We start from the raw sequence: 14,272 nt of genomic DNA on the forward strand, positions 1-14,272 counted from the left end.
CCATGACAGCAGGAACTTTATTTGCCTTGTTCATTACTGTAGTTTCAATAAATATTTCCTGAATGAAGGAACAAATACAATCTACATTTTCACCAGCTGAGACACGAGAAACCAATAGGTAAAGAAGTCCCCACACTCCAGGAGTCTTGGATGGGGAGCAGCTGGCTGCACAGGGCCCTGCGGTGAGAAGCACAAGACAAACAGGTCTGGTAGGGATCTCATTCATCCCTAGGCCTCTAAGCATGAACACTGCCAATCAAATTTTCCTCCCTAGCCTACCACATACACAGGCACCTATCTTCTTTTTCCACAGACACACACAGAGAAAAATAAGCCAAGAGGGACACAGAGTAGACAAAGTAAAATAGGTAGCAGGAAAGGAGATGAAATCCCTGCTGGGCCTGGAACAAACCTGCCAGCTCTCAGCCTGAGTCAAGGGAGGCTCTAGGACAGCTGTAAAGTGTTACGGTTCTTGGCAATACGCAGGCAGCCAGAGTGGCAGTGTCTGGGTTCTTGCGCAGTACAGGCTGAGGGCTGCAAATCAGCTTGCAGGGTATGGAGTGTGTCCTTGTGGGCTTTTACACCTGCAGCCTCCCGGTCCACCTTAAAATTCTGAATCAGGACAGCCGGGAAAGAGCAATACTTAATGCCCACCACGGTAACGCCGAAGAGCTTCATCAGGACCATTTGTCTCCTGAACTGGGATCTGGCCATCACGAGAATAAATTACAGTCCAGTGGCCTCAATTCCTTTCTGCCTTGAGGCCTGGGTGGCTGTGCTCTGATTTCTCAATAAAAAAGAGAACTCCAGCTTTCTGAGAGTGGAAGAGTGTCAAGCTGAGAACCAATTGCCTCTGACCATCTAGGTCTCTTTCCTGCCTTCACCTCCCTGTCCTCTCAGCTGATCTAGGAATGGTTTAGATATTTTTTTGGTCACAACAAACACTGAGGCAGCAAAGGGCAGGGAAAGAGAGGACCTTCAAGATCAGAGGCCTGCACCTGGGAGTCCCCATTGAGTGGCTGTGTGACACAGGCATCCTTCGCCTATGAGCTCTGCAACCCTTCTCCTCGTGGATAAGATCAGGCCTTGTGAGAATCAAATAAGGAGATGTCTGTGAAGGCACTCCAAGGAACTCTACAGAGACTGCCCCGTGTCATGATTCTATATAAATAGCCTCTGGTTTTGGACAATGTCATTGACAATAATAACAGTAGAGAACAACATTTAATGATTGCCTAGAATACCAGACCCCTGAACTAAAGATTCCCTTCCTAATCCCATTTAATCCTCTCAATAAACCAATGACATAGGTGCTAAAGCTATCCTCTTCTTACAGATAAACTGAGGCCTGGCGAAATTAAGTTCCCAAGGCCACACACTCAGTAAGCTGTGAGCCTGGGAACCCACCCCTGGTGTGTACTAACACCACTCAACACTGTCCGCACTGTGGGCAGCAGCACGGGCCCACCTCTGCTGAATCTGCATGCTGAATGTGAGCTGAATCTGCATGCTGAATGTGAACACACTGATTAGGGTGGGAAGGCATGATCTTAAGTAACCACAAACTTGCACTCAGAATGAAGCCCATTTTTTTCATCTGTAAATGGGTCAACAATGCTACCTACCTTATAAGGATCAAATGACATAATGTATGTCAAATGCTGAGCACATTGCCCAGTACATAGTCTGTGCTCAATAGACATTAATGCAGAGCCTGCCCCTGGTGGCATTGGGGGAAATCTTTCTGTCTCTGCCTCGAGAACCTTTGCACTGAGCTTTAGGAGTTAAAGATGCAGCCAGGGACCTGCTCACTGTTGCTTGGCTGAAGCCTAGACTGGGGTTGCCAAAGGGCGGCTCACACCTGCCAGGCTGTCGGGACAGAGCCCACACTGCCAAGGGAAAGGGGAATATTAGGCCACAGCACAGTCACACATTGGCTGCATCTGTCAGTCTAAAGTTGGCTCAGAGAGAGGATGGATTTGTGAAGTGTCATTTAGAACAAGCAGCAAGGCTTCTGATTGTCCAAGCGAGTCCAAAGAGCACCACTGCCAGTCATATTATTGGGGCTGGAAACCCCAATAATAAAATCTCTGAGAAAACAACCTGCTCCATCATCTTCCTCTCTCGCTAGCCTCAATCCCTCAGTCGGGGCTGTTCTCGAGTTGGGAATTACTGTTCAACTAAATATAATTTGAGCTCAATGTGAGCCACAGAAACTGTTGCACACACAAGTCACAATGAAAAGCGAGGTGCAGAAAGTCAGCACTTAGGTCTCGCCTGACGATGGATGGCTCAGGCGGTGCAAGTGGTGGCCACAGGAGCCTGCCATGCAACAGAGGGAGGGGAAAGGAGAAAGGAAAGGACCAAGGGGGGAGCAGGACAACTGGGAGGGAGTGCAAGCAGGGCAGGGAGTGAGCGCCTGTCTTCTCTCAGCCCAGGCCTGGCGGCCAGGATGGAAAGCTGGAGGGGAAGGTGCCCTCAGCTGACTGCCTCGTGGGCCAGCGCACAGGAGGCCAGGTCGCCATGCCCATCATGCCATCCATCCTTCTCAGGTTTAAAAGGGGAAATGTTCTATTTATAAGCCACCGGCCAGTGGAGACCTGGCAGCCATGGGATGGCTCTGATCCCACAGGCGTCCTGGTTACCAGTGACTGCCTCCTCCTGCCTCTCAGCTGTGGATGTTCTAACAGCAAAAAGCTGAAGGTTGACTGGAAGCGAAAGGAAAAAGAAAATCCTCTTTTTTGGTCCTCTGCTGCTATCATGAGACTGTTGGGCTTTTAGAACCTTTGAAAGGACACAGTGACCCATGCAATTCCATCGTGCCTTTCCCTGCAATCTCCAAGATGGATTATCTTTTTCTGTTTTACAGATCAAGGGAAGCTGAGGCACAGAGATGAAGAGAATGTACACATCAGAGGCGGGGCAGCGAGTGCACAGAGCTCCCTGTCTCCTCTCCTGGTCCTCCATCTCGTGCGCATCCTCATGAAACCAGAAAACCTTGATAGAACACCGTTGGGAGTTTGATCTGACTGAGGGCCAAAAGAGTGGTGAGCACACGTAACAGAAACAACATGTAAAGCCGCTTTGGTTGAGCTGCCGAATGCCTGCGGGAGGGCAGAGGGCCATGTCACGGTTCTGCACCAGGGAAGCTGGAAAGTCACTGAAACATGTGACTTTCCCAGGGTCGGGCCTGGTGTGTGAGGAGCCACTGATGGTTCAAATGACGAGACTCACTGGGTGGAATATGGGGTGGCCCCTCAACCGCAAAGAGCCGGGTGGGTTAGGTGTTGGAGGCTGATGACAAAACTCCTTCCAGCCCCTGTGGGTTGGCTACATGATGACAGGATGGTAGAACAGAGCCAAGATCTCACGCATATTGAGAAAGGGAGGGAGAGGGGGTGACTTGGGCCATCAGGCAGACTCTGGTTTGACCATCAGCCCCACTGCTTCTCGCCTGTGCTACCTGAAACTCTAAGCCTGTTTGCACAATTGTAAAGTCATCTGTGAACAGCATTTCTGCAAATAGCAACCATTCACATACCACTTTCATGCTTCCTGCCATAACTTCCTGCCATCGTAGAATAATTTTTAAAAATGTATCCTTGTATTAAGCTAAGGTTTAAAAAACTATAGTCTGCGGGCCAAATTCACCATTGCCTGGCTTGTAAATAAAGTTTTACTAATAAACACCACACTCATTTGTTGCCATGTTGTCTATGCCTGCTTTCATGCTACAATAGTAGAGTTCAAAATCACTGCTCTTAATTGAAAAAGCTGACCCCTGTGCTAAACAATAACTGCCAATCAGTGAGCTTTCTCTTCTCATGTGAGAGACTGACTGGCATGGCCAGACAATGAGAAGGGCAAGAACCAATAGGAACTAGGCACTTACCAGCTAACATGTCAGATACTGTGCTAAACTTTAATCCTCACAACATTTTACAGAAAAGGAAATGGAAGCATAGGGAGGTCCACTCTGATCGAGGCTTCCACAGCCAGTGTGTCAGCACGCTAATCCACACCATGTACACAGGACCCTCCGTAGAAACAGCTCTCTCCCGTCCACATGGCAGGACCCACCCACAGGAAATTATCTGTGATACGTAAAAATGAGCAACAAGGATGCTCAGGCTGCTGTTACTCATGGTGTCAAAAGTCTGGAAAGGACATTCAAGTCCAATGATAGCAACTGGTTCAACAAACTGGGATATAATTCTATAACAGAATAATAAACAACCATTACAAATGGTATTTATAAATAATTTTTCAGACATGACAAGATGCCTGGAAACAAGTATATTCAGTATAATGCCAATTAAGTCAAAATATATATTGACATTGACAAAATACATATAAGACATAAAAAAAGGCAAGAAGGAAGCATTTCTGGGGGTGGTATTATAGATGATTTTCATTGTTTTTTTTGAGAATCACTGCTATATTTCCTTCATATTCTACAATGATTTCGTATTATCTTCATAGAAAGTGAAAATACATGTTTTTCAACTTGCTTAGAAGTGAAGTTTAGAGTCAATGTCTACATCCTATGTGACTAAACCCTAACTCCAACTTGTCATTCTTTCTCCAGTCACTGCTCTTCCACCACATCCCAGTATGAATGACAACTTGACAAAGTACAGTGGGTTCTTGAGCATTATACAAATACAAAGGATTCTTGTGAGAGTACTAGATTAAAAACATACTGGGAATAAAGGGACTACGACTTGGAAGCACAGAGGAAATGTTATATTTCCTTTTTCTGGGAGGCGGGCAGCTGGGAAGTTTCCATTTTTTAAGTCTCTCTAATCTAGCTGGAAGCCTATCTCAAACCAATCAGCTGTGGGCATTTTGTCTGCACACTGGTTACATCCGTAGACATCAGAATGTCACCCACACCTACACATTTGTCTATTGTCTCCCAGTGGTCTGAGCCTCAACAGCAGAGGATACACTCCTTAAAGAAAGAGATGCACATTCTACTTGTCAATGCCTTTACCCCTCAGTGCTCAGGTCTCCTAGGACCGCAGGCCCTTGAAGAGCTCTGATAGGTTTCGATCAAATGAAGAGCTACAGGAAACCTGAACTCCTGCAGTTAAATCTAGTAAAGCTTCAGGGAGGAGCAACCAGGAAAATGTAAAACAAGAGCGGGAAGCAAAGTAAGCCACTGCGATGTCCTCTTGGAAAGCCAGACAGTCAGGGTCGAGCTGGGTCCTGAGGTGCATGAGCTGGCATGGCCCTTTGAATGTAATCCGATTAACCTCGGGAATTCGAGTTAACATGCACATAAAGATAAGTGGCACTATGAAATCAAGATTAGGAGACGAAGCCCTCTCTGTCTCCATCTGTCAGCCTTCAGCCTTCAAACAGCTGGAGGAACAACAGGACGGCAGCACTTCTGTAAACAAGCTAATCTTTTTAAAGCTAACAGGCAGTGACATTCTCATTTAAAATGTCAAACTTGGAAAAGACCAACTCACACTAGAAAAGCCTATCTTTCCCTTGCTCTTGCCCTGCACAGGTTCTTGGCTTTCTAACTGTTCCTCAGGTGGGACCACAGGACAACAGCCGCCTGGGCTGAGGACAGGCCATTTCCTGGCTTTTCTTCCTGCTTCTGACCTGAGCTCAATTCAAAGGAGAATAAACCAATTCTCATAACTGTAGCCAAAGGCAGGGCAAGCAACAGGACATGTAGACTCAGCAGATATACATGAAGATGGCAAAGGCGGCCACAGGGGTGGGGCAGGAGGAGGGGTTCTTGCCTAACGCAGAGTCCCATTGTTTGTAATAAGAAAGGGGGCAAATCAGTGCCAGGTATCAGCTGTCCAGATTATTGACACTGTAAGATCACTCCCTCAGTAAAGGAGCCTAGGGAGCAATAAACCCTACTTCCTCTCTATTACCCTTACGCCCATCTTTTCCCTTCCCTTCTCTACCAGGTCAGAATGTGGCCAAGAGAGAAAACTCAGTGTCATTGGTGTATATTTCTGATACTCTAGGAACAAACCCAGGAAAGGATCCCTGATGTCTGCAGGATCCACGGGGTGAAAGGTCCTTAAGATTGGCAAAAATAGCAGAGTGGTTTCTGAATTTAGTATTTAGAGATTAACCAAACCAAAAATGCACAAGATCTGTAGGCAGAGAACTAAAACTCTAACAAATGACAAAGGTGGTCTAAATAAATGGAAAGCATTCCAAGCTCTTAGAGGAGATAAGTTAATATGAAAGTGTCAATATCCCCAAATTAATCAATACCGTTCAATGCAATCCCAATGAAAATTTTAAGTTTCTGAGGAACTTATCACATATATACCAGAATTTATATAGAAGGATAAAGTTCCACAAGTAGCTGAGACAACCCTTAAATGGAGAGTAAAGACAGGAGACTTAAACTACCAGATATGAAGACCAGCCTCAGAGCCATCATATTAAAACCAGAGAGGTCTGAGCACAAGAACAAATAAACCAAGGAGATAAAGAGCTGAGAGACGGAGCTCAGATACGCAAACCTAATGTACAAGAAAGCTGGCACCAGAGGTTAAAGGGGGAAAGAATGGAGTTTCGTAGATGTTGGTGGAAAAACTGACTCCTCATATGGACAAAACAAAGCTGGATCTTCATGAAACATCATATATGACGGTAGATATCAGATTAGAAGCCCAAATGTGAAAGATAAAAATCATGAAGCCAATAAAAGAAAATGTAGGAGCACATCTTGGTGACATGGGTCAGAAAGGCCTTCTTTAAAACACAACTTGAAAATCATAAACCAGAATGCAAAAAAAAAAAAGATGATGAATTTGAATATTAAAAGAGTAAGGCTTTATACTCAAGGGAGGATATCACATATAATATTAACAGATGGATGACAAGATAGGAAGAAATATTTAAAATGTCTACACCTAAAAAGGGATTGATATCTAGAATACAGAAAGAACTTCACAAATCAACAAGAAAAATTGGTACCTGCCATCTAAAATGGGCAAAGAACATAACTAGGCAAAAAAAGAAGAGGAAACCCAGTAAACAGGCAAATAAAGGGATGCTCAAGCTCATTAATTATCAGAGAAATGAGCTAAATAAACTAAAAAAAAACAATGAGCTATCATTGACAAAAAATTAGGTAGCTGAATAATGGCAAGAACTGGCAGGAATAGAGAAATCCTCAAGGAGTGTTGGTGGGACTGTGGAGCAACTGCTCTGGAGAAGGACATAAGAGTCCTCCCTAAAACTCTGTCTATGCACTCCCTTTAACAGACCAGAAATTCTCCCTGTGCATATAACCCAAAGAAATGCCACACAGGGGGACAGGTAAGAGATGTTGGTATCGTTAGCAGTGATGAGGAGTTGGAGGAATGAGGAGGTGGAGGGCATCTCTACAGAAGCAGATGGACAGTGTCCTACACCATGGAGTGTGCAGCAGACAGAAGCCAGGCTCTAGAAGCAGACAGAGGACTATGGATGGCTCCTAAGACCATGCTGAGGGAGCAAAGTAAACTGAGCAAGACATATAGCCATTGTGTCACTTAAAAACACAGGTAGATAAAACATATACACATTGTTCGAGAATACAGATTAAAAGAACACATTAGAATGGTGGCCTAAAGGAGAAAAAAGGAATAGGAATTGAGAAAAGAATGAAATGAGTGAATGGAGGGCCCTGTGATGGTAATGTGCCACCAATGGAGGAGTATGTTTAATTCAATCTCTCTATATCTGAGATCCAAATAGAGAATAAAAAGGAGAGGATAAAGGCTCTGCACCTATATTTATCTGCTGCCATCCGCTCCTTGGCAACTGGGCTATTTGGAAAATACCAGCAGTTGACCGACATTATTTATGGCCATGCCCTGTACCCCATGGGTGCTGCAGGCCCTGAGAGAAATTTCAAAATGAAAGAAACAAATTCGGAAGTGTCCCAGAGAAATTTCCTTTTGCTACCTACCCATTCTGGCTCTGTGATAAAATGGTGGCATTCAAATTCTCACCAAAACATTTTCTAGAAAGAGAATGCTAGACATTTGAAGTGTGGCTACTGAAGATAAAAGAGCAATTCCTCACTCTTAAATTCATATCAGATTGACTTCCTAACTTTAAAATAATTTTCATTGTGGTATAGACAGAAAAAGAGTTGCAGAATTCAGACCCTGGGCAAGGAGCACTGCGGGTGGGGGTGGGGTGAATATGCAAATGACTGCAATGGTAGAATCAGCTGACAATGCTCACCAATGGAATCAGGGTCATCTTTCAAATCTATTAGTACTCATCTCAAGCAGAGAGAAGCAAGTTCTTAAGACCACAGTTACAAGGAAACTTCAGGTTGGGGGTCTCCATTCCTCTGCCTCTGACCCCCCTCAATTCTTGGGTCCTTATAAGGAGTATGTCTCAGGGATGTGGTATGGGCATCTGTTACTTTGGCTTGCTTGTTACCTAGCCTCTCTTATCCTAGCGTGTTCCCCGATTTCCCTCTGGCAAACAACTCTGCTCCCGTTTCATGCAGAAACTGTCAATCAAGGTGTCTTGATTTCCCCTGGCTGGGCCCCAAGCTAGACCAACTTGATGTTACCTTCCCTGGGGAATCTGAATTCTCAGAAGAGTGAAGCAAGAACTAAAAACAGTTTAGAGTTGTATCATCCTGCAAATATCACCGAGGAGACCCTTTCTCATTAGTTCCTGGGTCTCCAGAGATGGAATGTCTCCAAGCCCGGTTCTTCAGTTCTTCCTACTTTACTGTGAGTTACCCTACAGCCTTCTATAGTCCTACGTGATTATTACTATTGCTTTTGCTATTGTTATTTTAGCCCAAGTTATCCAGAGTTTATTTCAAGCACTGTAAAACAATCCCACTTGATGAAGAGGGAAAGAAAAAATGACTTGTTTCCTTGAATACTTACTTGAAAAACTTTTTTCTTGTTCAATTATTGAGGGAAAAAGGAAAAAAACAAAGAAACATTGTTTCCTGTCCTAAAGGTCTCCACCTACCAAAAGCCACCATTCCAAATTACCTAATATCTCATATAAAACTCCTAGGAAAGCCCTGGCTGGTGTGGCTCAGTTGGTTGGAGCACTGTCCCATACACTGAAAGGTCATGGGTTCGATTCCCGGTCAGGGCACATACCCAGGTTGTAGGTTCCATCCCCAGTAGGGATGCATATGGGAACAGGAGGCAACCAATCTCTCTCTCTCTCTCTCTCTCTCTCTCTCTCTCTCTCTCACTCCCCTTTTCCTTCCTCTCTAAAATCAATAAAAACATTTTCTCAGGTGACAATTAAAAAACAAAACGAAACAAAAAATTCCTGGTACAATTTGGTTTTTTTGAAAGAGTGAAAATCTCTGTCCTATAATGGATTTCACACACGTAAAATAGCTCATCCTTTTGTCCACATGGGCAGGCACTGTTTTTACTGATTTTTTCTGACATGACTAGAATTCATGGTAGGGCTACCTTTGAATTTTTTTTTCCCAAGTAAATTTGACAAAGCAAATCTGAGGAAAGGGGACAGAATTTCCTTTGTACTCTTGTAGCAACCTGGAAAGAATGTGTTTTTTCTCCTGCGCACCAAGGAGATAATCAGCCCAAACACCCTAGCAGCAGCAGTTTTGTTTTAATCCCCTTGTCTTTACAAGGCAGCAGGTGCCCTTGGAAATCATGATTAACCAGAGTCCTCAGAGCCAGCAGCAGGGAGAATGTCCTGTATATTCTATGGAGGCTGTCCAGGGTCACTCTTATCAAAGAGGAATATTATTACAGAGCTCACTGTCTTCACTCCTCCTCTCCAAAGAGGCAACAAAGACCACTAAGCAATCACTGAGATAGCTATTGCCTCTCCAGTCCTTTGAGCAAGACAGTGTGGGAGGCAAAGTCAATTCTGGCTTTCTCATAGGCAGGGTTCTTTGGGAGCTGAGTATGATTGGATTAAGTGACTTTTAAGTGATGATTGGAGCTACATTCTTAAGAGGACCTAAGATTAACTGCGATAACTAATGTACATGAAAATGTTCTGTATAGTGTGAAGGGTTATATAATGCAGTGCTGTTACAGTCCTGCCAGTCAGGCTCACTGAATGTCCTGGAGTCACAGATGTGTCAGGGTGGAAGCCTGTCAGGCTGCACTGGGGGGAATGGGGCAGACCAAACATGCCCACAGCACCTCCTGGTGGCTCTTCTCTAGAGTAGCAACTTCTCAAAGCCCAATCCCAACCCCAACCACAGAAAATTATCAACCACAATACTTACTTCCTTCATTCTGACTGTCTTTATTCGAGTTGTAGACCTGGAAAATAGAAATAAACATTTACTTGTGTGCATTTTATATCACCCTACAGGTTCACTGAAAAATACCAATACCTTCCCTCTTTCCCTAGTTTGGGCTATAAGATAGAAGGCAATTTCTAACTAGCCCCTAAATATGAATCCCGTCTATAATTATCTAGTTCCCAGTATTTACTTCAATTGTTCTTAAGTGGTTGTACATTAGAATCATCTGTGGAACTTTATTGTTTAAAAAAAATCATATTCTTTAAAAAACAACCTATGTGTGTATATAAAACTAAAAAGGAGAAAACATTTAAAATTATTTATAAATCATTAAGCATTAACTGTGCACTAGGCAATGTGGTAAGCAATTCACATGAATTACCTCAAATTATCCACAAAACAATCCTGTTGGGGAGGAACTGTTACTACCACTGTTTTACAAATGGAGAATTGAGAGTTAGAGACATTAACTAAGGCCTCACAGCTAGTAAGTGGCAAATTCATGACAAAGATACATTACAAACCATTCAGTGTTAACACTGGGGAAAAGGACCAATCATTTTTTACCTTACAGGCTTTTGTAAATTTGAATTTTATAAGGAGAATATATTACTTTTACAATAGAAACCCCTAAACGACTTACGGGAACCATGAAAGGGAAAGTGCCCCACATAAAACAGACAGTGACATATTGCAAGATTCGGGAAGTGTTTTCATAAAGGACCAGACAGAATTAAATATTGTAGGCTTTGTGAGCCAGGAGGCAAAATAAATGATATTATGTAGGTAGTTGTGTAACAAGAGAGAAAACAAACTTCCACAAATTTTTTTGTTGATAAAATTCAAAATATATATTTTTTTCAAAATAGAGGTATAACATTCCTAGCAGGTAAACATCCCTTTTAGGCAGTGGTTCTCAACCTTCTGGCCCTTTAAATACAGTTCCTCGAGGAGGAGAAAATGGCGGAGGCTTAGACGGACGTGTTGGTGCTTTGTCCCGGACCAGATAGGGGCGAGCAGCTGAAACGGGTAACAATCAGCCCGATCAAGCTGGGGAGGTTCAGCTGAGAGACAGTCTGCAGCCAGGAAAGACAGAAAACTCCTAAAAAATGCGGATGGTTAGAGATTGAGGCTGAAACCTCCCTCTGGGCGCCAGCGCAGCGGCGAGACCGCGCCATCTCAGGCAGCGTTTACCGGCATCCAGAGATCGGCTACTAACCCGGAGGCAACGATTCGCAAACAGCGCGACTGCAAGAGCCAAGGGGAGACCTGCACCCCTCCACGGAAAGATTCAAGCAACAGCGGCCTCCTGATCACCACACGCTCTGCCTGGGGAACAGTTGCTGCGTCTGAAGCCTCCCTCCACCAGCCAGAAGAGCCACCACAACTGTGAACAGCACCCATCAGAGGCCCTGCTATCAACAGAGGAGCCGCTGCTACCACAACCGCCCAAGGAGCAACCACAGACCGAGGAGCCACTGCCACCCAGGGAGCAGCCACTGACACCCAGGGTCCAGCCACTGAACGATTCAACAACTAGTAATGTCAGTGAGATCAAACATGGGTAGACAAAGAAACCCCCAAAGGAAAGAAAAGGAGGACTCGCCAGAAAAGCAGCTAAGTGAGACAGAGATATGCAACATGACGGAAAAAGAATTCAGAATAAGGTTCCTAGAGTACATGCACCGGATGTTCAAGAAGCAAGAAGAAACAGATGGAAAAACTCAACTACGTATGCAAGAAGCTAGAAGAAACAGATGAAAAAATCAACAACTTAAGTAAGTCCCAAGAAGAAATGAAGAGCGACATAGCTGCAATAAAAAACACCATTGAAAGTATCAACAGTAGACTGGGAGAAGCGGAGGACCGAATCAGTGAATTAGAAGACAAGGAAGCAAAACACACTCAAACTGTACTGCAAATGGAGAAAAAAATTAAAAGACAGGAGGAGAGCCTAAGGGAACTTTGGGACAACATGAAACGAAGCAACATACGAATAATAGGGGTGCCAGAACAACAGAAAGATGAACATGGATTAGAAAACCTATTCGAAGAAATAATATCAGAAAACTTCCCTGAGGTGGGGAAGAAAAAAGTCACACAAGCCCAGAGAGTCCCAAACAAGGTGAACCCGAAAAGACCCACACCAAGACACATCATAATTACCATGGCAAATGTTCAGGATAAAGAGAGAATCTTACAGGCTGCAAGAGAGAGGCGGAAAGTAACATACAAGGGATCTCCCATTAGATTATCAAATGATTTCTCAACAGAAACACATCAGGCCAGAAAAGAATGGACGGAAATCTACAAAGTGATGCAAAGCAAAGGACTGAATCCAAGAATACTCTATCCAGCAAGGCTATCATTCAAAATTGAACGGGAAATAAGAAGCTTCACAGACAAAAAAGGGCTAAGGGAGTTTATCACCACCAAACCAGCCATGCAAGAAATGCTAAAGGGACTGGTGTAAAAGAAGAAATATCAAGCTCAGAAAGAAAACAGCCACACACACACACAAAAAAAGAAATGGCTACAAACAAGTACCTTTCAATAATAACTTTAAATGTAAATGGACTAAATGCTCCAAATAAAAGACATCGAGTGGCTGAATGGATAAAAAAACATGACCCATACATCTGCTGTCTACAAGAGACCCACCTCATTGGAAAGGACTCACACAGACTGAAAGTGAAGGGATGGAAAAATATCTTTCACGCAAATGGAAAGGAAAAGAAAGCTGGGGTAGCAATACTTATATTTGACAAAATACATCTCAAAGTGAAGGCCATAACCAGAGATAAGGAAGGCCACTTCATAATACTAAAGGGATCAATACAACAAGAAGATATAACCCTGGTAAACATATATGCACCCAATGCAGGAGCACCCACATACATAAGAAAACTTCTGGAAGATATCAGGGGAGATATTGACAATAACACAATCATAGTAGGGGACTTTAATACACCACTGACATCACTGGATAAATCCGCTAGACAAACAATCAGCAAAGAAACAGCAATCCTAAATGACTCACTAGATCAGATGGACTTAATTGACATCTTCAGAACACTACACCCCACAGCTGCGGAATATACATTCCTCTCAGGTGCTCATGGGACATATTCAAAAATAGACCACATATTGGGTCACAAGCAAAGTCTCCACAAATTCAAGAAGATTGAGATCATAAAAAGCATCTTCTCAGACCATGATGGCATAATGTTAGAAATAAACTACAATAAAAACAACCCAAAATACTCAAACACTTGGAAGCTGAATAGCATGTTATTAAATATTGATTGGGTTACCGATGACATCAAAGAAGAAATTAAAAACATCCTGGACACTAATGACAATGAAAACACAACAATCCAAAACCTCTGGGACACAATGAAAGCAGTCCTGAGAGGGAAGTTTATAGCTCTACAGGCCTATCTCAAAAAACAAGAAAAAATGGTAGTTAATCATCTAACTCTACAACTCAAAGAATTAGAAAGAGAGCAACAAGAAAACCCCAGAGTGAGCAGAAGGAAGGAGATAATAAAGATTAGAGCAGAAATCAATGACATAGAGACCAAAAAAACAATACAGAAAATCAATGAAACCAAGAGCTGGTTCTTTGAAAGGATAAACAAGATTGACAAACCCCTCGCCAGGCTCACCAAGAAGCAAAGAGAAAGGTCCCAAATAAACCAAATCAGAAATGATAGAGGCGAAATAACAACAGACCCCACAGAAATACAAATGATTGTTAAACAATACTACGGGCAACTCTACTCCAACAAACTAGACAACCTGGAGGAAATGGACAAATTCCTAGAAAAATACAACATTCCAAAACTCAATCAGGAAGAATCTAAAAACCTCAATAGGCCAATAACTATGGAAGAAATTGAAGCAGTCATCAGAAAGCTTCCAGCAAACAAAAGCCCAGGGCCAGACGGCTTCACAGGGGAGTTCTACCAAACATTCAAGGAAGAACTAAAACCTACCCTCCTCAGACTACTACAA

At 43.3% G+C, this 14,272-nt stretch overlaps 1 protein-coding gene across 5 annotated transcripts in view; it reads right to left on the reverse strand.

Annotated features, from left to right (window-relative positions):
- The window catches only part of ARHGAP26 (Rho GTPase activating protein 26), a 414,762-nt gene that overhangs the window by 190,782 nt on the left and 209,708 nt on the right, over positions 1–14,272 (reverse strand). For all 5 annotated transcript variants that reach the window (XM_070414706.1, XM_070414707.1, XM_070414705.1 and 2 more), the window contains exon 12: positions 10,235–10,271. In XM_070414706.1, the coding sequence (XP_070270807.1) occupies positions 10,235–10,271 (37 nt within the window). The remainder of the gene's footprint in view (positions 1–10,234; positions 10,272–14,272) is intronic.

This window comes from Myotis yumanensis, unplaced genomic scaffold (assembly GCF_028538775.1).
Source record: "Myotis yumanensis isolate MYYU_CA2020_CCGP unplaced genomic scaffold, mMyoYum1.0.hap1 SCAF_5, whole genome shotgun sequence".
Classification (NCBI taxonomy): Eukaryota; Metazoa; Chordata; class Mammalia; order Chiroptera; family Vespertilionidae; genus Myotis; species Myotis yumanensis.